Source organism: Mycetomoellerius zeteki, unplaced genomic scaffold (assembly GCF_001594055.1).
Source record: "Mycetomoellerius zeteki isolate Tzet28-1 unplaced genomic scaffold, Tzet1.0 scaffold415, whole genome shotgun sequence".
NCBI classification, from domain to species: domain Eukaryota; kingdom Metazoa; phylum Arthropoda; class Insecta; order Hymenoptera; family Formicidae; genus Mycetomoellerius; species Mycetomoellerius zeteki.
In genome coordinates, this window is record NW_017257409.1 from 1,876,227 (window position 1) to 1,893,859 (window position 17,633).

Here is a 17,633-nt window from a genome sequence, read left to right on the forward strand (position 1 = left end):
AAATCCTGTTTCGATTTATCTTGATGAATGATATTATTGTTGACAAATGTCTTTTCTTTTATACCTATATCACATTTACTTTTTATATTCATTGTATCAGATTTAAATAATGTAAACGATTCCATTTGTTTAATTCCAGAAATTTTATTGACGTCTTTCTTTGTAGTTGCCTGTTTATCTTCAGCTTTCAAACTATTTTTTATAATTTCAGGCATATTGGGATTTCTTTGATTTGATTTTAATCTAAATGAACATGCATAATGAAGAGATGGTTTAGATTCTTCATACGGATTTGTAGAATTTGGACGTGTATTGCTAGAATTATTTGTAGTTGTGTTATTCATTAATTGGACTTTCTTCGTTAGTACCTTTGAATTTGATGTCTTTTTCGGCGTTGATAGTAATGATTCAACAAAATTTTGATTCAAACTTGAAATTGCTTTATGTTGATTTTTATTTGAAGGTGGTATAAGCGGTCTATGATCATTTTCCTCCTTTCTTATCTTGTTGAAAGAATCCGAGGAGGACCACCAAGGAATAATTTTTGAAGGAACGCGATTGTCAGAAGATTCATTTTCATTGTACTTATTCGCCTCCAGAAATCCTGTAGTATTTGTTCTTCTCGTATTCAAACTTTCAACTTCAACATTGTTTATTTTTTTGATCAACGAAGTTCCTGTCTTATATTTCTTAATATTTTGTTCAGTATCGTCAAATTTAATATCCATTGGTTTAGAACATTTGTATTGTTGTATATTATTACTGCTAAAAGTTTCCTCACGAACTTTTGAGAAATTGTTAGACAAATAAGGAGTTTTAGAAATTGGCGGTTGTGATATTGGTATCGTGTCTCTATCATATTGGTATCGTATTGTTTTCGCTGGTTTCTCAATGCTACTATCTTTCGTAGATTCGTCCTGAAAATTGGCAGATATTTGCACGTTCAATATTTGCCCTTTTGGTTTAATTCCTTTCGATAGGTCACCCTCTCTAGTTTTGTCCAACACATTCGAATCATTCTTGACAAACGGAATCCTGATTTCAATTTTGTCCGAGGAAGTCACTACGTCTAGTTTCTCCGTTCGCGCAGTGATACTCTTCAGCTCTGAAACCGGTTTGCCATTAATTGAAAACTCAATTTGTTTGACTGGTGCAGAGTCTTCGCTAATTGAAATATGCATTGGACCGAAAGCACTGCTTTGCAATGCATTTTTATTGGTACGCCGAAGCGTTGGAGCGTTCCATTGATTGTCCATTAATTGTACATCTTCCTTTTGATCAGATTGCACGATGACAGAGAGATGTTTGGAGGTAGAATTTAGAGGATCTAATGAAGCTTGGTCTACGTTGATGGATACAACGGATTCTTTTTCAGAAGGCACCATCCGCAATTTGATCTGTGGCTGTTTCAATACATCAGTATTACCGCTAGTTGACGCAAACGTTGAATTTTTTTTTACGGCTGAATTTTCCGCTGCATTACCAAAATATTGTGGCAGATTTAAGATTTTGCCACTCGAGTGCGAATAATTGTGCTTTTGCAACTCAAGAACTTTCTTACGTTTTTCCATTCTATCGATTTTATCAAATTGATAGTTGAATTTCCTAATTGTTGTATCTTTCTCCTTTTGATTGTCAGATTTGAGTTCTGTGAATTCATAAATTCTGTCCAGCGAATTATCAGATGCATTCATAGGTTGCAGAATATCACTTTCTTTCATCTTAGGAACATCAACTCTTGCGACCTTTCTATCAGTCACATTTTTTAAGTCACTTATCACGTTTTCCATTTCTTTTAACCAATCATTTTTCTTTAAATTAATCACTTTTTCCTTGATATTTTTCTCGAATGGCATTGTACTAATAGTAGGAATTATCTTCCGCGATGTCTCTTGCGTGTCACTGGTTTTTCTTGTCGTAGTGATGACAGATTCAAAAGAATTTCTCGCCAACATGTTCCCTTTTGGTACTAAATCATCATTCAAAACATTTGTAATAGGAATATTATGCATGGACTTACTGCAATCAGCAACTAATTTCGCATAAGACTGATCTTCACTCTTCAAGTCGTTCGTAACGCAGTTCCGATTGATATTTTTATTCATTGCTTCTGCAGTGCACGTATTGTGATGTCGAAAATCGTAACAATCAATAGTATTTATGTTGTTATGTTGATTGCAAAAATTGAACGACTTAACAGAAGAAGGATAATCATTTTTTTGTCTTTCAATTGAAAATTCGTTGTATTCAGCAACGTTCATAATTTTCTTAGCTCGAGGTGGAACCGAGAAAGTACTGAATGGACTGTTGCGTATTGCTTTGTTGAAATAAAAACTATCCTTTCGTACACCTACAGTGGATTCCTTATATAAGGATTCGCTGTAATCGGCTATCATTTCTGCATATGATCGGGGTCGAGGATGTTTCTCAATGGATGCCATGAAACTACTATGACGATTAATATCCTTTGCGCCATTTATTATCGCATTGCTATGAGTCATGAATTGTTTGTTAATTTCATTGCTATTAAATTTGACATTCTGGCACGTTGAATAATGATACTCTCTTTTTGCTATATTCTCTGATGGCAATTTTTTATGCATCGATGATTTCTTCTTTAATAACGTCACATTAGACTTGGTTTTACTACGTTGCTTGCAAATAGTTTTGCTCTCTTTGGAAACGAGCCGCAGGCCGTCTTGACGAAACTGTTCCAATTGTTTGACATCAACATTATGACTTTTCTCTACTACGAATAATGGATCTGACCGTAATAACTGCGATTTTAATTTGTAATTTTCTAAATATATATCAGCATGCTGTCCATAATGCGATGGCAAAGCAGCATCTATACAATAATCAATAATATTAAATTTATATGTGTATATTATTTGTTTATACAATATAATTTATTGTCTTGTAAAAAATCTCCAATAAAAAAAGTAGCAAGATAAGATTAAAATATGGTTACCTTAAATTTGCAGGATGTGGCATATTATATATATTTAATATTTATTATAATAAAATTTATAATAAATATTATGGCATTTTTAGGATATAAATACACGTGAGAAAAAAATATTTTCAGAAAAATTTATGTGAATAAATTATTTGAATAAAACTTACTAGATGAAGCACGAACACTTATACCACGAATATGTTTTAAATGATTCATTTTATAATCTTAATGAAAGCTGTAACTCTCTTATAAAGATAATACATACAGGGTCATACAAAATCACATATTAGAAACACTCATTTGATTTTGAATTATTACTGAAGACAATTATCTAGAGTCCTGATAAAATTACTGATTCTATAGAAGAAACATGATGGATTTAAGGGTCCTGTCACAGAATTGTCATACAAGACAAACGAATCACGCAGTTTATAAGACTACTTCAATTTGCATCTTATTAAATTATACATGTCCAAATATTAAACAGAATTAGAATCTTAGTCCTCTTTGGTGCAAATAATATTTATGTTATTTACCAATATAAGATATTATTATTAAAAGTAATCGTCATGTAAAATTTACATTATATTCAAACATTTAGAACATTTAGAGTATATAGACAATAAATTCTATGCTTGCATGGTTTTAGTCTTATATCTTCCATGCACGGCACGTTTCCGTAGACTATTATCAACGCCTTCACGCGGTCTCTCCAAAAAAATGGTACCGGCGTCGTTTTCAAAGCGACGTATGTCGTTCGACGAGAATAGATCTGGAGGATAAGAATCCGGAACGACTTAACACGGGGGCCTCGGGGCGGCATGCACAATGCCACGGTGGACTCGTTTATCTTTGCAATCTCCGTTTCAGTGCCTCTCTTCGATGGTTTATCCTCTTCAAGTACTAGTTGCCTTATTCACGGTCACTCTGCAGCGGTTGCGATCTTGCCTGCCGTTTACCCGCACGATTCCTTAACGGAACTGTCAATTTGCGATCCGCCGAGGATCAGTCAAAGCATACGCGACTGGTGGAAGCATTGATTAGTCCTGCAGTATAATCTTACCTACATGATAGATAAGCGACCATTATTGATTATCTCTCGTCAAAACTCTCGAGAATGTCCACCATGGAATCGCTGAGCTTCCCATAACGCCACCAGCAATTTGTTCAGAACGATAGAAAGATAATACCCACATAATTCATCACTGATATGCAAAAAAGAAATATGCATGTTCAAAAATTATGAGAAGGATCAGTTTCCACGAAAGAAGTTGAAAGATAGAAATTTATGTGTAATAAATGCAAAATTTTTAATCGTTATTTACAATTCAACACTGAGTACACGTGGTAACAATGACACTATAAAATATATGTCATTCAAAATAAAATAAAAATTATATGTTAAAATAAAAATATAAATAAAAATTTAAATAAAAATACAATAAAAATGTAAATATAACTCTGCTCCGCAGATAAAAATTCAAATAAAGAAAAATAAAGAGCTATGAACAAAACGTGTTCGCATAATTTTAAAATTATATTTACAAAGTTAAAAAACAACTTAATGTAAGTTTCTACGATTACACTAAAGATAGCTCAATGGTGAGACCGAAACGTTTGTTAATTTTAACTTTGTTAATATAATTTCGAAATTACACGAACTCGTTAATATTCGTTTTGGCTCATAGTTTTTTTCTTATTTTAAATAAAATAATTACAGCTTATATAAGATAAATAAGTAGAGGATTTTATTTTAAATTAAAAAATAGTTTTTATAAATAATTTATTAATATACTTTTAAAATAATGTTTACGTATATATTATATTAACATTTTATCCCTAAAAACTCCAATTAATATACGGCACTACAGCCATATCATGAAATACTGTGAGATACAGATATTTCTACATGTTGTATATATTTCCTTCTCTCAATCCGTGCAAACTCGCTCAGGATTCTCTTCGGTATGTGCACGTGCAAAGCAACTTTTCACATAAACATAGTCGAGCAGTCACGCCGCGAAGATGCACGAAGCCTGGAGGTCGACCCGGTAGAAATTATCCGTGACTCGAAACTCAGACTGGATCCTTACTAGCGAGATAATCGTGAGCGGCAATCCTGGATTTCATAGCGCATTCTCTGGCTCATCACGTTGTATGCTCACGATATCTCTTCTTTAAACACTGAACTTATGGAAGCTCCCTCACGAAGTCACGAACGTTCGCGTTATTAACGAACCGCAGACGTGACTCGCGCAAATCAATCAATAGGAAGCCGCGAATGTCTATAAGAAGCAACTAGTTGCTACCATTTCTCTCCGTTTTACTCGGATCCTTGTCAAGTTTCTCGACAGACCGCTTTATATTCTTTCTCCACCAACATAATAAATTTTACAATGCGCTACCAATACGACTCGTTCAATCCTCACACGCATTGCTCATAGGAGGATGCAATTCTATGGGTTTATTCAATTTATTATCCTATCAATTTGTTTTAAACTAGAAAAATATTAAATTTTTTAAAAGTGTGCACACTTTAAATAACAATTTCGACTTGTATTGCGCTCACTCAATCGAGAAGTAAAACTGGCTTTACGGTTTTTGATGCAATCGGTTGCCGCAAAGGCTACATAAAATAAAATATTGATCCATATGCTATCTAATATGAAAGTGAATCGACGGTGGAATCGATGGTTTGATTAATTGACTACTAGTTTAATTAGGTTTGGTTTTTATCGGCTGATTATGTACGGACTTCTAAATCAAATCTCAAACAATATTTCCAAAATATTTTGTAATAAAACCCACCATTACTTAATTTGAGCAATTTACTTAAATTGAGAATTTTTAAACATTGAAATTACGTTCACGTTCAATGTTACCGTTATTCGAGCTTATTTTCTTTCGTTATTCTCTTTCACTTATAACCTATTTCTGTTTCTTTATTTTTATTTATCATACCATCCGTGTCTCCTCGATTTCTTTTCTTTGAATCGTTTCTGTTGTTCGGTCAATTATTGTTGCAACAAGATTGATTGCTGAATTATTCTTCTGTTAACTCTGTTCTACCCAGATTAACAAGATATATTTTCAATCGAACTAATTTCTAACATAAACATGACTTACATAAATATGTACTAATATTTGTCAAAATCACTAACGTTTGTCGAAGCAATTAATTTTGATTTTTGTTAATGTTATTCTTTCTTATTCTGCTCGTTTAAGTGATATCTTGGTATAACGACTTCATGTCTTATCACGCACATTTTTCACACACATTTCATGTATTTCGGGTGCTGAACAAAAATAATTCCTCTTATCATGTCTCTTAATCGGAGCTTTACATGTCACCGATAACGAGGCATCGTGAAGTGTGCACACCTTGAGGAAACGCTAACTTATTCATCGTGAGGGGAAATCATGGGTAGGACGGATCACGTACACTCATGAGATTTGTATATTACGAAAGATAGCGAGCGCTTCTATATTTCATTTTGCGCGTCTCGTTTTTTCTCAAGTAAGTTTTAAATTATTGAAAAATAAATTAGTACATAATATAGAGAGAGATATACAAATAAATAAGTTCATCTCTATCAGCATTTTCTTGTTATTTTATTTCTAGACAGTTAAAATCCTAGGCTTTTTTGATTTTGAAATTATTAACAGATATGATATTCCTCCTAAAAGTATTAAGAAAAATATTAATCTTTTGCAAAGTTATATATCTTAAACGAACTTTATTAAACTAATCGATGTCATTTTTTTTGTAATATCTATAACGAATTTTCTATCCTTGTCATTCTTCGTTTACATTAACTTTAATTTATTTCTAAAAATGTAATCGCTTTTGAGTAAAACCATCGTCAGAATCCTCAGACAAAATCTTACAATTAGAACCTTATTCGCCTTTCTCTTTCTCTTTCGTGTGGATTAGCACATTGTTGCCCCAGACTCTTCAATTGTTTGTCTTCCGGTATACACATGCATTTCTTGAGCGCCCTTATATTTCGTCGTCACCATTGTCGTGCAAACGTTACACGGTCGGGACTGTTAAGAACGGCGACAGAAATGGGGAGCGTTCACCCGCATACAAATTGATCCTTTTTGCTGGCGGGCTCGCGCGTCCTTAGCAGCACCTACGGCCGCTTCTCCCTCACAATCAGCCGAAAAACCGGCCCGGACACACGGCTACAAGGGGGTTGTCGCGTTTTGTGGAAACAATCAGCAGGTTGTTGCGAAACAAGGATATGAATGCATAATCAGCGCAGTTAACACGGTTGCATGCCGTGTTCACCGATTCTTTTTTTGTTTCGGGCCCTCCTTCAAAGGATGCCGCTTTTGTGCCCGAGTCCAACCGTGCGAGGAGACGGAGGAAATGAGGGTCGGAAAGACGAAGGACGAGGAACGTAAGTCCTCGCGACGATATATACGATCGATGTCTCGCATGGCAAAATCTTTTTCTCTTATTGTTTCTCCAACTCCTCGCCATCCACGATGCTCCGCATTAGTCGCTCCTTGAAGAACTCTCTCTGACTTCGCAGAGAAAAATTCTAGACTTTTTTTTTATCAACGGGCTTCCTTCCCTTATCTTGAATTTTTTTAAATATCTTTTTTGTGTGTGATAGTGGGTGCTTTCCAGCAAGAGACACAGATAATACAGTGTAACACAGTGAATTATTACACCCTTATTTGCCACTAAACAGAGATGGAATGGTCACTGTGTTAAACTGTGCTTTTTGTTGAAAAGCACTAAATGCCTCATTATCGTTGGCGTGTACGTGTCATTTAAAATGTAAATAAAGTCATTACAAATGCTCAAAGAACATTGTACAGATTTATAGTATTTAAAAAATCCATGTTTCCTTTGAATTTTAAAGACAATGGAAAGTCCTCGTTTTATATCCATATATCTTATCTAAGGACGCGCAAACTTTGACGAAAACATAAAGTAGAATAGTAAAATATTTGCTAATTTTTCAAAAATATAAAATACATAAGGATGAACCGAAATTTCCATGTACAATCGTGGCGAAATGTCAAGTAATCTTTCGAATAAAAGAATAAGCTAAAAATATTGCTCGGTCTGTTTAAACTTAACGGTTCTTCAGAGAAGATTCCTTGCTGCGCTGTTTCTCCCGTACTCCTAACAGCGGTTCTCACTAGAAACAAGTTTCGCTATATGGAGAACCACGCCTCTTAATCTCCCCCTGTAGACGTTGATAAAAAGCTCGTGCGATCGGTGCATACGCCAGTTTGCAAACAACAAACGCGAGCGTGCACGGCGTCGCCAAGACGTTTTCGCAGGGCACCTTCGACGTTTACTTCTTATCGGATCAGGTATGAGAGAAGGGTAGATTACGCAGGTACACGTAGAGAAAAGTTAACGAGGCCTGGGGCGGACACGCCTTGGACGATCAGCGATTAGTCACTGAGAAGTATCGAAGAGAGCGTACTGATCTGTTCGGCGCAACAGTGACAAATGCATTTCGCTTATGAGAAACGAAAAACGCAAGAAAGCCTTCGCTCTTTGGTGCAGTTCATTAAATCGTTATTTTATCTTAAAGTTCAATCGAGAGTTTAATATATAATAGTAAAGTTTATAGAACAATATTTACATTTTTGTTCTGCTTATATAGTGCAAATTAATAACGAAGCAAAATTGTCAGTAATAAACATATTATACATATTATAAAATGAAAAATATGCATGTACAGCATGCAGTATTAATGTACGCCTTATATAAAAATATAAAATAATATCTAAACATTAAATGATAATTGCAGTTCGTGACTGATAATTTATGAAATAAAAAAAGAGTAAACAAAAGCAGAGAAAAAAATTTATGACACTTCTGTTATCATTTATGTCATATTTAAAAATGTATATATTATATTGACATAAATAATTTGCATATATGACAAATAAAAATAAATGTTCAATAATGAAAATATATGAGATTGTGTATTATAAGTAATGTTCTAGATCACACACAATATGTCTTATTCAATAAAAAATACATTAAAAAATAAGCAAAAATAATTAAAAATTATATTTATCGGCAATGGAGTTTCACAGAAGCGATGCGTAAAATATGTGATGACGGAGAACTGCATGGATATTATTTTTAACGTTATAGCATTACGATCGAACAATAACCGGCTAGTAATCAGAGCTGATGCCCGCTTTATTTCTTATCGCGACTGTAAATTATTATATTTCATGGCTTTCTTAATCACAGTGAAATTTCAGCACTGAAGCGTCACGAATCGCAAAACGTGTCGCAAGTTGAGAAAGAGAAATGCTTCTTTTTTCCACAATACGAAAACATTAACAAGTTCTTATTATGCAAGTTATTGGAGAGATTCGTGACACTTTGTCTTAGATTTTGTCTAGTATTAAGAAAATGTTCGTCATTATTCTCTTGTCGATTCTTTAAAATTACTTTTCTTATATTATGTAGCAAGCAGGTAAATAATCAATTTCTATTATAATACCATGTACGTATTGAGCAAACACTGTTTCGACAATAATTACGAGAATAATAGAATGAACTTTCTACTAGAAAAAAATTATTGTTAACCTTCCTTTATAAAAGTATATATGTTAAATTTAAAATATATGTAAAATTATATATATGTAAATTGTATATATGTAAAATTTAAAACACTCTTCCCGGAAAGTTGAGAGATCCCAGGTTCGAACCCTGGCTGAGAGGTAATATTTTTCTCAATAAGTTCTTCCACTCTTTCTTTCTTTCTAATTTATTTAGGGGGGATTATTAGCGTTTCAGAATGATTGTATTGAAAGTCCGAAAGTATCGGCGCGCAATCATATCTAGAATAAATTGATTTAATAAAGAATATATAATGTATTATTCGAAACATCTAACTTTGACCAATCATGGTTTTCTTTATCGTATTTGATGTATTCATACATACGATCGTGCTTAAAATTCTTATAATGTTAAATTTAAGTTTACTTGATTCTCCGCACTTTATACGGACTCTTGTAAAGGATGAATAACAAGAAAATTTTAAATATATTTATACTGTGCGCGCGCTTTGCGTCACAGTCGCAATCAGAAACAGCTATAAAGATAGGATTAAAGTTCCCTAAGCGAACGATAAAAATTTGCAAGTCTCAGCCATGCAATTAAGCGAAGTGTCGACGGCGCCCCAATCCTTTGAGTTCGGGTTAATTCCGCCATTCGAACGGTACGTCTGGAACCGGTTCGCAGTCTCGTAATCCTCGTACCATGTCGTCGCATTTCTGACGAAGTCACCAGTGCAAACCCTCGTGATTTACAAATGTAACATATCAGAAACATGTTCATTATTCTGCATAAAATAAAAAAAAGATCTTCTTGGAAGTGTTAAATTTATTAACTCTCTCTGTACAAAAGTTCATAAAAGAGAGTAACGGGAAATTTTTTTATATATATTAAGTCGATTTCTTTCGGATTATTTCCTCTGCTTTTTTGTGGATTTGCCCTGGTTTGCGGAAGTGTGTACTGTGTACAGACTTGCATACGCGACGTGTTACGATCATTCTGTTAGTCCGAGTAGCACTCCAGGGTCTCCCACGTCTTTCTCGTTGGCAGACAGCGTGGTACCGCGACGACCGAGAAGAATCGCGCCGTGAAGGGCGGAGATAAACACGTAGCACTATCACGAGCGACATGATCAAGCGCCTCGTCGTCGATGGCTCGTCGCCGGGTATCGATCGTAATTAATAGGGACGATCTGAAGAGGCGATCTTAACGAGACACCCGCAATCAAACTGCCGCCGCGCGCGCGGCTCGACGTCATTTGTTTAAGTTGATCCTCGCTTGTCGCATCCGAATAAGGGAACTCGTGTTCGCCACTCCGCGGGGAGTGCGAAAGAACAAAGAGGGAACCGAGTATGTAAGTGTGTGTGAGCGTTGGGATGATCTCCCTGGATGAGATCGCGACGAAAAGGAGGGAACGGAGATGAGAGAAAAAAAGAGGAACGGACAGGCGAGCAGACACCTGCTGTTAGCTGCATTGTCTTCCTCTCTTTTTCGATCTTCGCCCCTTCTTTCTTTGCCATCATCCCCTCGTCTTTCTCTTCTTCGTTTCTTCTTATTTTTCCCTTGCCATCTTCTAGTGCGATACACTCCGTCGAAGGTAGTCCATAAACGAGGCGATGACACAACATTACCACTCTAGAAGATGAGTGAATGCTTTTTTGTAGCTACACGCTTTTTTGAAATTAAGGACAGGGGATCGAATATAAAAACCATTTGATGCCGATACAGATTAAATTAATGAGAGAACTGGATATATGATAAAAACGTGAGGTTAAATATTTAATTACAACGAACATAATCTTCTTCTCTTACTCAACACAAAATGAATATTAATTTAATGTTTTTAATTACAGAAGTAAATAATTTCCATGAAATTAATATTTGATGTCATCATATAGCATTAATGTTTATTTTCTAATTAAAGTGAATAAATCGTGCTAATTAATTATGAAATTATATTTATAGTAAATTGATTAAAATTAATAGTCTGTCCACACATGACGCTAACACATTTACGATTCCGTCGCGCTATTCATCAGAGTGTAAAACATATAACACATATTACGTGATATGATAGAGGATGCAAACGTAACATTCAGACACATAAAATAAATATCGTTGCCAGGGTAGTTTAGAAATATGTGCTGCAAGCACACCAATCGGCATAACTCATTTTAGTGGCTGATAGTTAATGATTTACACACGTAACTCGCGAAACACTTCAGAAGTGTTAATGAAAATAACAGAGATTTCAACGCGGGAGGATTTATACTGATTGTCTTCCGCGTCTCATTTTGCTTAATATTCATATAAAAACGTACAATCACATTTTCATCGAATATTTAATTCCAAATGTGACTAAATCTTCGTGACCTCAAGCACCCCTAAACTTTTCTTTTGTCTTAAAATATGCAACATCTAGCTTGAATCGGTAAGATTCATGAGGGCATAATTAAAGCATGATCGAAAAGAAAGTGAATGAAACATAGGTAAATGAAGCTTGTAGCACCATTTCTCCTTTTTTTCAGTGCAAAGAGAGATCAAGCATAAGAAATATGCTAGAAGATTAGAGAGTCGCATTTGTATCAAACGCACATTGAACAAATGCGGTGCTCTTAACATCGTGCGCTACTTTTCCACTGATTGCCACTTTTCTCATTTCAGACACTCATGATGACTTTAATGCCAGACATGTGACATGCACAGTGAAGAAGGGAGAGCGATGGCAGCGGCGGAAACAGTTCTCCGAAGTTCCTCCGATCTTCTCCTTGTTCGTGACAATCGACGAGTCCACGAAGCAGAAGAGGGAATCTTCACTCAGATCATCTTGACAAGGCCTACGGGTTCGTGAAGGGCATGAAAGCTCATCATGTTCAACCACCGACACAGGCCACGAGCGCTGTTGATCTGCAACTTCCTCGGCGCCACATTCCTCCTACTAATCGTCGCCGGTAGCTGCGATGCGTTAATTCAACCGAGTTCTACAGATGTCAGTTCAACCGAGTTCGTTAAAGGGAAAAGTGAGTTTTGTAGCTACTTCCATTCGAAAAGAGAAAGAGGAAGTTGCGAAAACGGAATTACGATCGATTTGAGAATTATTTCCGACATTAAAGTATGGCTATTTGATCGTAATTCTTTGCTTTCATGCATAAAATTGGAATAAATATAACAGTCCTTTTTTTATGATGAAACTAACGTATGCATTATGAAATTATTTAGTTACGATTAAATATATAAACCATTATATATTTTTCAATTATTTTTATTTTTTTAGTTAGTTTTAATAATTCCAAAACGATTATTGATTTTATCATTAGAAAATTCTACGGCATATATTTATTCCATTTTTACAATTGTTACAATTATTAGTTTAAATTCTTTACAATATAAGTAGGTTATATATATATATCATATTTATTCATCATGTAATTATATTTACTTTCTCTTCTTTTATAACGTAAATGTTCACGTTTGAAATGACAAAATCTCTGAGGAATGTGAACATGTCGGTAATAAAAGAGGGATAGTAATCTTGCGAGCATTAGTAACAAATCTGACATTGGGAGAATAACGTAATTTATCGACGCATAAGAGTTGCTACGAGTCAACTTTTTAATCGGAGTATGAGTGTACTCCGTTCTTCCTAGCGGAGAACCCTTGGTCGTAGATTGTCGAGGGACCGTCTAGAAAAGTAGAAAGCGAAGCGGTGCTCCGCGTGGGCGTCGCTTGGCCAAAGAGTCCCTTTTACTCGTAGTACCTGGAAAGTACCGTTTCCTCTCCTATATGGAGGGAAGGTAGAAAAGGAGAGAATGACGAAACTCACGCCTCTTAAAATCTCACCTCTTACCATTCGTCACTGATCAAGAGCGCCTAACGTTGCGCATGACCGTGTAAGTGCATCTATGAGTAGTGATCGAGAATGTGGTACAGTACACGCATTCTCTGACACGCAGTCCACAAGAGCCTGACCCACATAAAGTCTGATGTTTACATTGGTGTTGTTGACCATCGCGAGATATTTGCCGTTGCGTTTATTATCATTGATATATATTTATTAGGTATCAACTGTCACGTCATGCGTTTTGAATGGACCACACGCGCGGTTTACGGAAGTTACAGTTCTGCAGGCTTCGATGATTCCTTGATGAGATTTAAGTGTCAATAGGTATAAATTGAATTCGGAGCTTGAAATGAGATTTTTAATAGGATTTTTTAATTGGTTAAAAATGCGAATGATAACATAAATTAATATATTTCTTAACAGTTATATTTAAGATTATGATGGTTTTACATAAACCTAATTTCGTGTTTTTAATATCGATTTGTAAATAATCAACGAAACGATTAAATTAATATTACAATAATACATTATACTTTAAAGTTCTAGTCATTTATATTAACTAAAGATTATGTAGACACAAAATTAAAAAATGTAAATTATAAAATCATAATATAATTCTTTAACTTTATTCTGATGCAGCAAACAGCTGTCTTTTTAGCATTGCAAACATAGGCAGGTGCTTATCCCAGACACAGAATTTCTTTTGTTGGATAACCGCTAAAGAGCGAACTGACTTTATTCTATAGTTTTGATTTATTATACACTTTATGAAAATGTAGGCGCTTGGAACTGACCATCATCCGCCTTAACAGTGTTTGGCTGATAAATATGAATCTTCTGAAAGATTTATAACAAATTGTTCGAAAAAAATTCTTAGATCGCTTAGAATTTTATCAAAAAATATATGTATTCAACAGACCCATCTGAATAATTTCACGTAACGCTGTTACTAACAGTTTAGATGGATAATGAAATCAAATCTTGCAGTAAATTCTTTGAAAACTGCACTTTTACGGACGGCTTTTAGGACTCCATTCGCGAGTAGCTGTCTGAAACGAATTGGTATGATCAGCGAAAAGATTGTTAGAATGTCTTTCCATTAGCACAATAACCGGAGCGTGGAGGCTGCGCATTATGCAGCTGAAAAGTGCAGTTTGTCCAGAGCATTTGAACACCCAGAATTCGTTGCGGACACGAGGAGATATCGCCTAAAGTGGCCTCCATAAAGGTTTCCATTAAAATGATAAGCCCTGAGTCGATCTCTTTCTACCCATTAAGTGCGAGTAAAACGTTCACCATGTTGCGCTCTCTATAGCCTCTATTTTCTTGGAAGAAAAAAGTAGAATGAATGAGAGATGAACAATAAATCAAAAAGAAAAGAGAGAGAGAGAGAGAGAGAAATGATAAGATTCGGTGAGAGAGAAGGATTCACCTTGAAGGGATTATGGAGCCGCAGTAAATTAATCGACCGCCTTTATCCTTCTCAGCTTTTAAGGTGTATCACGTTTCGGAATAAAGCGTCTATTAAGAAGTGAGTGCAACCTCGATAATCCGCCACGTAAAGACGCAAGGATATTATTTACGCAATTGAAAGGAAATGTCCGAGGCATCTATTAAAAAATCGAATTCCTTTAAAAAAATTAAGTGCCCCATGACATAGCAATTTCAGAATTCATCTTTTGACGTATCTCGATTTTGCTGACTTTTGCATAAGATAGATTTTTCTGACATTTACAGAACTCATTAATTTCTGTTCAACCTCGATAATAATCATTCGGCATGACTTGTATTATTCGAAATCTCGCAATTACTATACGTATTTTATACTATTTACATTATTTTATTTAGTTTAATAGCCACTATAGAATTACATTTTAATGATATTTCTATATTTTTAATATTAAAAGCTCTATCCTGTGGTACGTTATAAAACGAATAAATAAAGTTAAAATAATTCTATAATAAAATATTTTATGAAATATTTTAAAAGCTTTTATTTTATCATATCTTATTTTAAGTATAAGTAGATGAATAATAATAACAAAAGCGCGCCATGATTATTAATGAGATTCGGTGATTCCTGCAGCTCTTAAAGTCATTACTTATTTAATGTGTTATCTCAAAGGATAAAAGAATGTTTTTTGATTGGCGCTGTAATCGAAACGTAAATGAACATATGCCAAGAGATTGACAAGGTTTTTACTCGCATAGCTTAGTCAGTTATTGCCCCAAGCTCTTCATTTATTTCATATCTTCGTCTTCAGAAATAATCGATAAACAGCAAGAAGCGTTATTCATTATACCTCCTGGCCACGAGAAGTACAATGTCCTATTTCACTCAACATTTGAGTACCGATCTAATCTTTGAATCTCGGAGAATTCCTGTCTCTAAGCAGATCAGACTCTTCGATATCGCTAGTATCATCCCTTTGATCAGTCATATTAATTATTACGATGTTTCTTCTTGGGTGGCTAGGGAATCTCGCTTTCTCTTCCATTGCTCCTGTCAGGTTTCTTCACCTTCAACGGATCCTTCGGCAGATTGTATCTTCCAGCGTATCCAATGGATAAATAAGGAGTAAGTAACGAGACGGCAGAGCCGTCTGCAGGAAGAGAGATTATCGAAGCATAAGCATCCATCGGGACTGAAGCGAGATACCGCACAGTGTGCGTAATACCGTTTTCTCATTCGACTTATCGTCGTCGACGACATATATATGCGTGCAAGGACCAGACAGAGACATCTGGGAGGCATGCCTTAATTGACCGCTCGGAATATCGACGAGTCCCAGAGACGGATTGAGACGTCACATTTCCGAGGGACGTTCACATTTTTTGCCCGCCAATGAAATATAACCGTTCAATATGCTCGGTGGATTTATATTTATGTACTCGGGAATTGCGTCACTGAATCCAATGAGGGAACCACCGCGCGTTTCTTTTCTATCGAAATTCCTCCTGATACGTTCTGAAAGCATTAATGTGTATTGGATATTTGTGATCTATTTGGATATTTCATCTATTTGTTAATATGCCTAATTAAATCCCATTTACCTTCTCTAAAAATTTGAAGGGCATAACTCCCCTTTCTTCCAATTTTCGAAATTTGAATATTATAAACAACTTGAAGCGCAACTAAAAGCACCGATTTACATTATTTATAGTTAAAAGTAGTCTTATATTATTTATAGTAAAAAGAACAAATGACAATACAAATCTGATTCCTCTGACAATGAGATACTTTTATTATTTATGTACATATTTCCATGTATTGAATATTTACTATATGTATAATAAAAAAATTTGTTTAACAAATTTTTTATTATTATCAGTAAGATTTTAAATCTATCAAAACTATCCATCAAAGTTAATCGGTTCAGAATAAGGAATGAACACGTGATGATTGTGCAAGCGCGCGGCTCTACGACTGCGATTCAATTGAGGCAGCATTCCAGGGAGAGATTGCACACGCGGTATAACAGATGAGCCGATTCTTATTAATCATTTTCGTCTGACGTCTCTCGCAATCTGCCTGGCGGGCATTTCGCGGGCTCGTGCGACAATCCTGAGGTGAAACCGGTAACAGGTGGCCTCACAGGTGCGTACTCGTCAACTTAACGATCTCGCATTTATTTCACCAATATGACCGGGCCGAACTCGTATCCTTTGCGATATAAATGCACACTGTCGAAGGTTAATTAAGGGTCTTGGATGCATGATGACGCGCGCGATCGCGAATGCGACGACAATGGGTGTCGTCGGTATGATCGAGGTGAGATCTTTGAATGCCGCACAAATGGAGCTGTCAACGTTTTTTCTTAAGCTGCACATTGTATGCCGAATCAGAGAGACTTAAGGTGGCAATCGTTGCCGATTGACGTGATGACGCGCGAAAACGCGACGATGAAGAGCACTGTCTCGGATTTTGTGTACAACACTGCGATGTCATTATTCAGAATGAGAGTGGGATATTGGATGAGAGACTCGAAATGAGATGTAGAGAATATATCTAATTTGTCTTGAACATATATATATATATGAATATATAAAATAGAATAAATCATGATATAACATACGTGATATGTATTTTCTCTGTTATGAAATAATTTATAACATTGTATTATGCAATGCAATTTTAAATAAGCCTTGTTAAAACTATCGCATTCGATAATACAACTATAAAAAATGTCTTAGAGAGAGAGAGAGATTTGCGATTATTTCTTTTAACTATAATAATATCTTAGAAACTCTTGATTTGTACTCAATTCTTGGTTTCATATTTC

At 35.2% G+C, this 17,633-nt stretch overlaps 1 protein-coding gene across 2 annotated transcripts in view; it reads left to right on the forward strand.

Annotated features, from left to right (window-relative positions):
- Positions 1-17,633, forward strand: part of Egfr (epidermal growth factor receptor) — a 156,169-nt gene that overhangs the window by 118,431 nt on the left and 20,105 nt on the right. Inside the window, exon 2 of one of the 2 annotated variants that reach the window (XM_018453914.1) lies at positions 12,174-12,529. The exons of the other annotated variant lie outside the window; for it this stretch is intronic. Within the exon in view, the coding sequence (XP_018309416.1) occupies positions 12,379-12,529 (151 nt within the window). The 5' untranslated portion in view covers positions 12,174-12,378. The remainder of the gene's footprint in view (positions 1-12,173; positions 12,530-17,633) is intronic. 2 annotated transcript variants of the gene reach the window in all.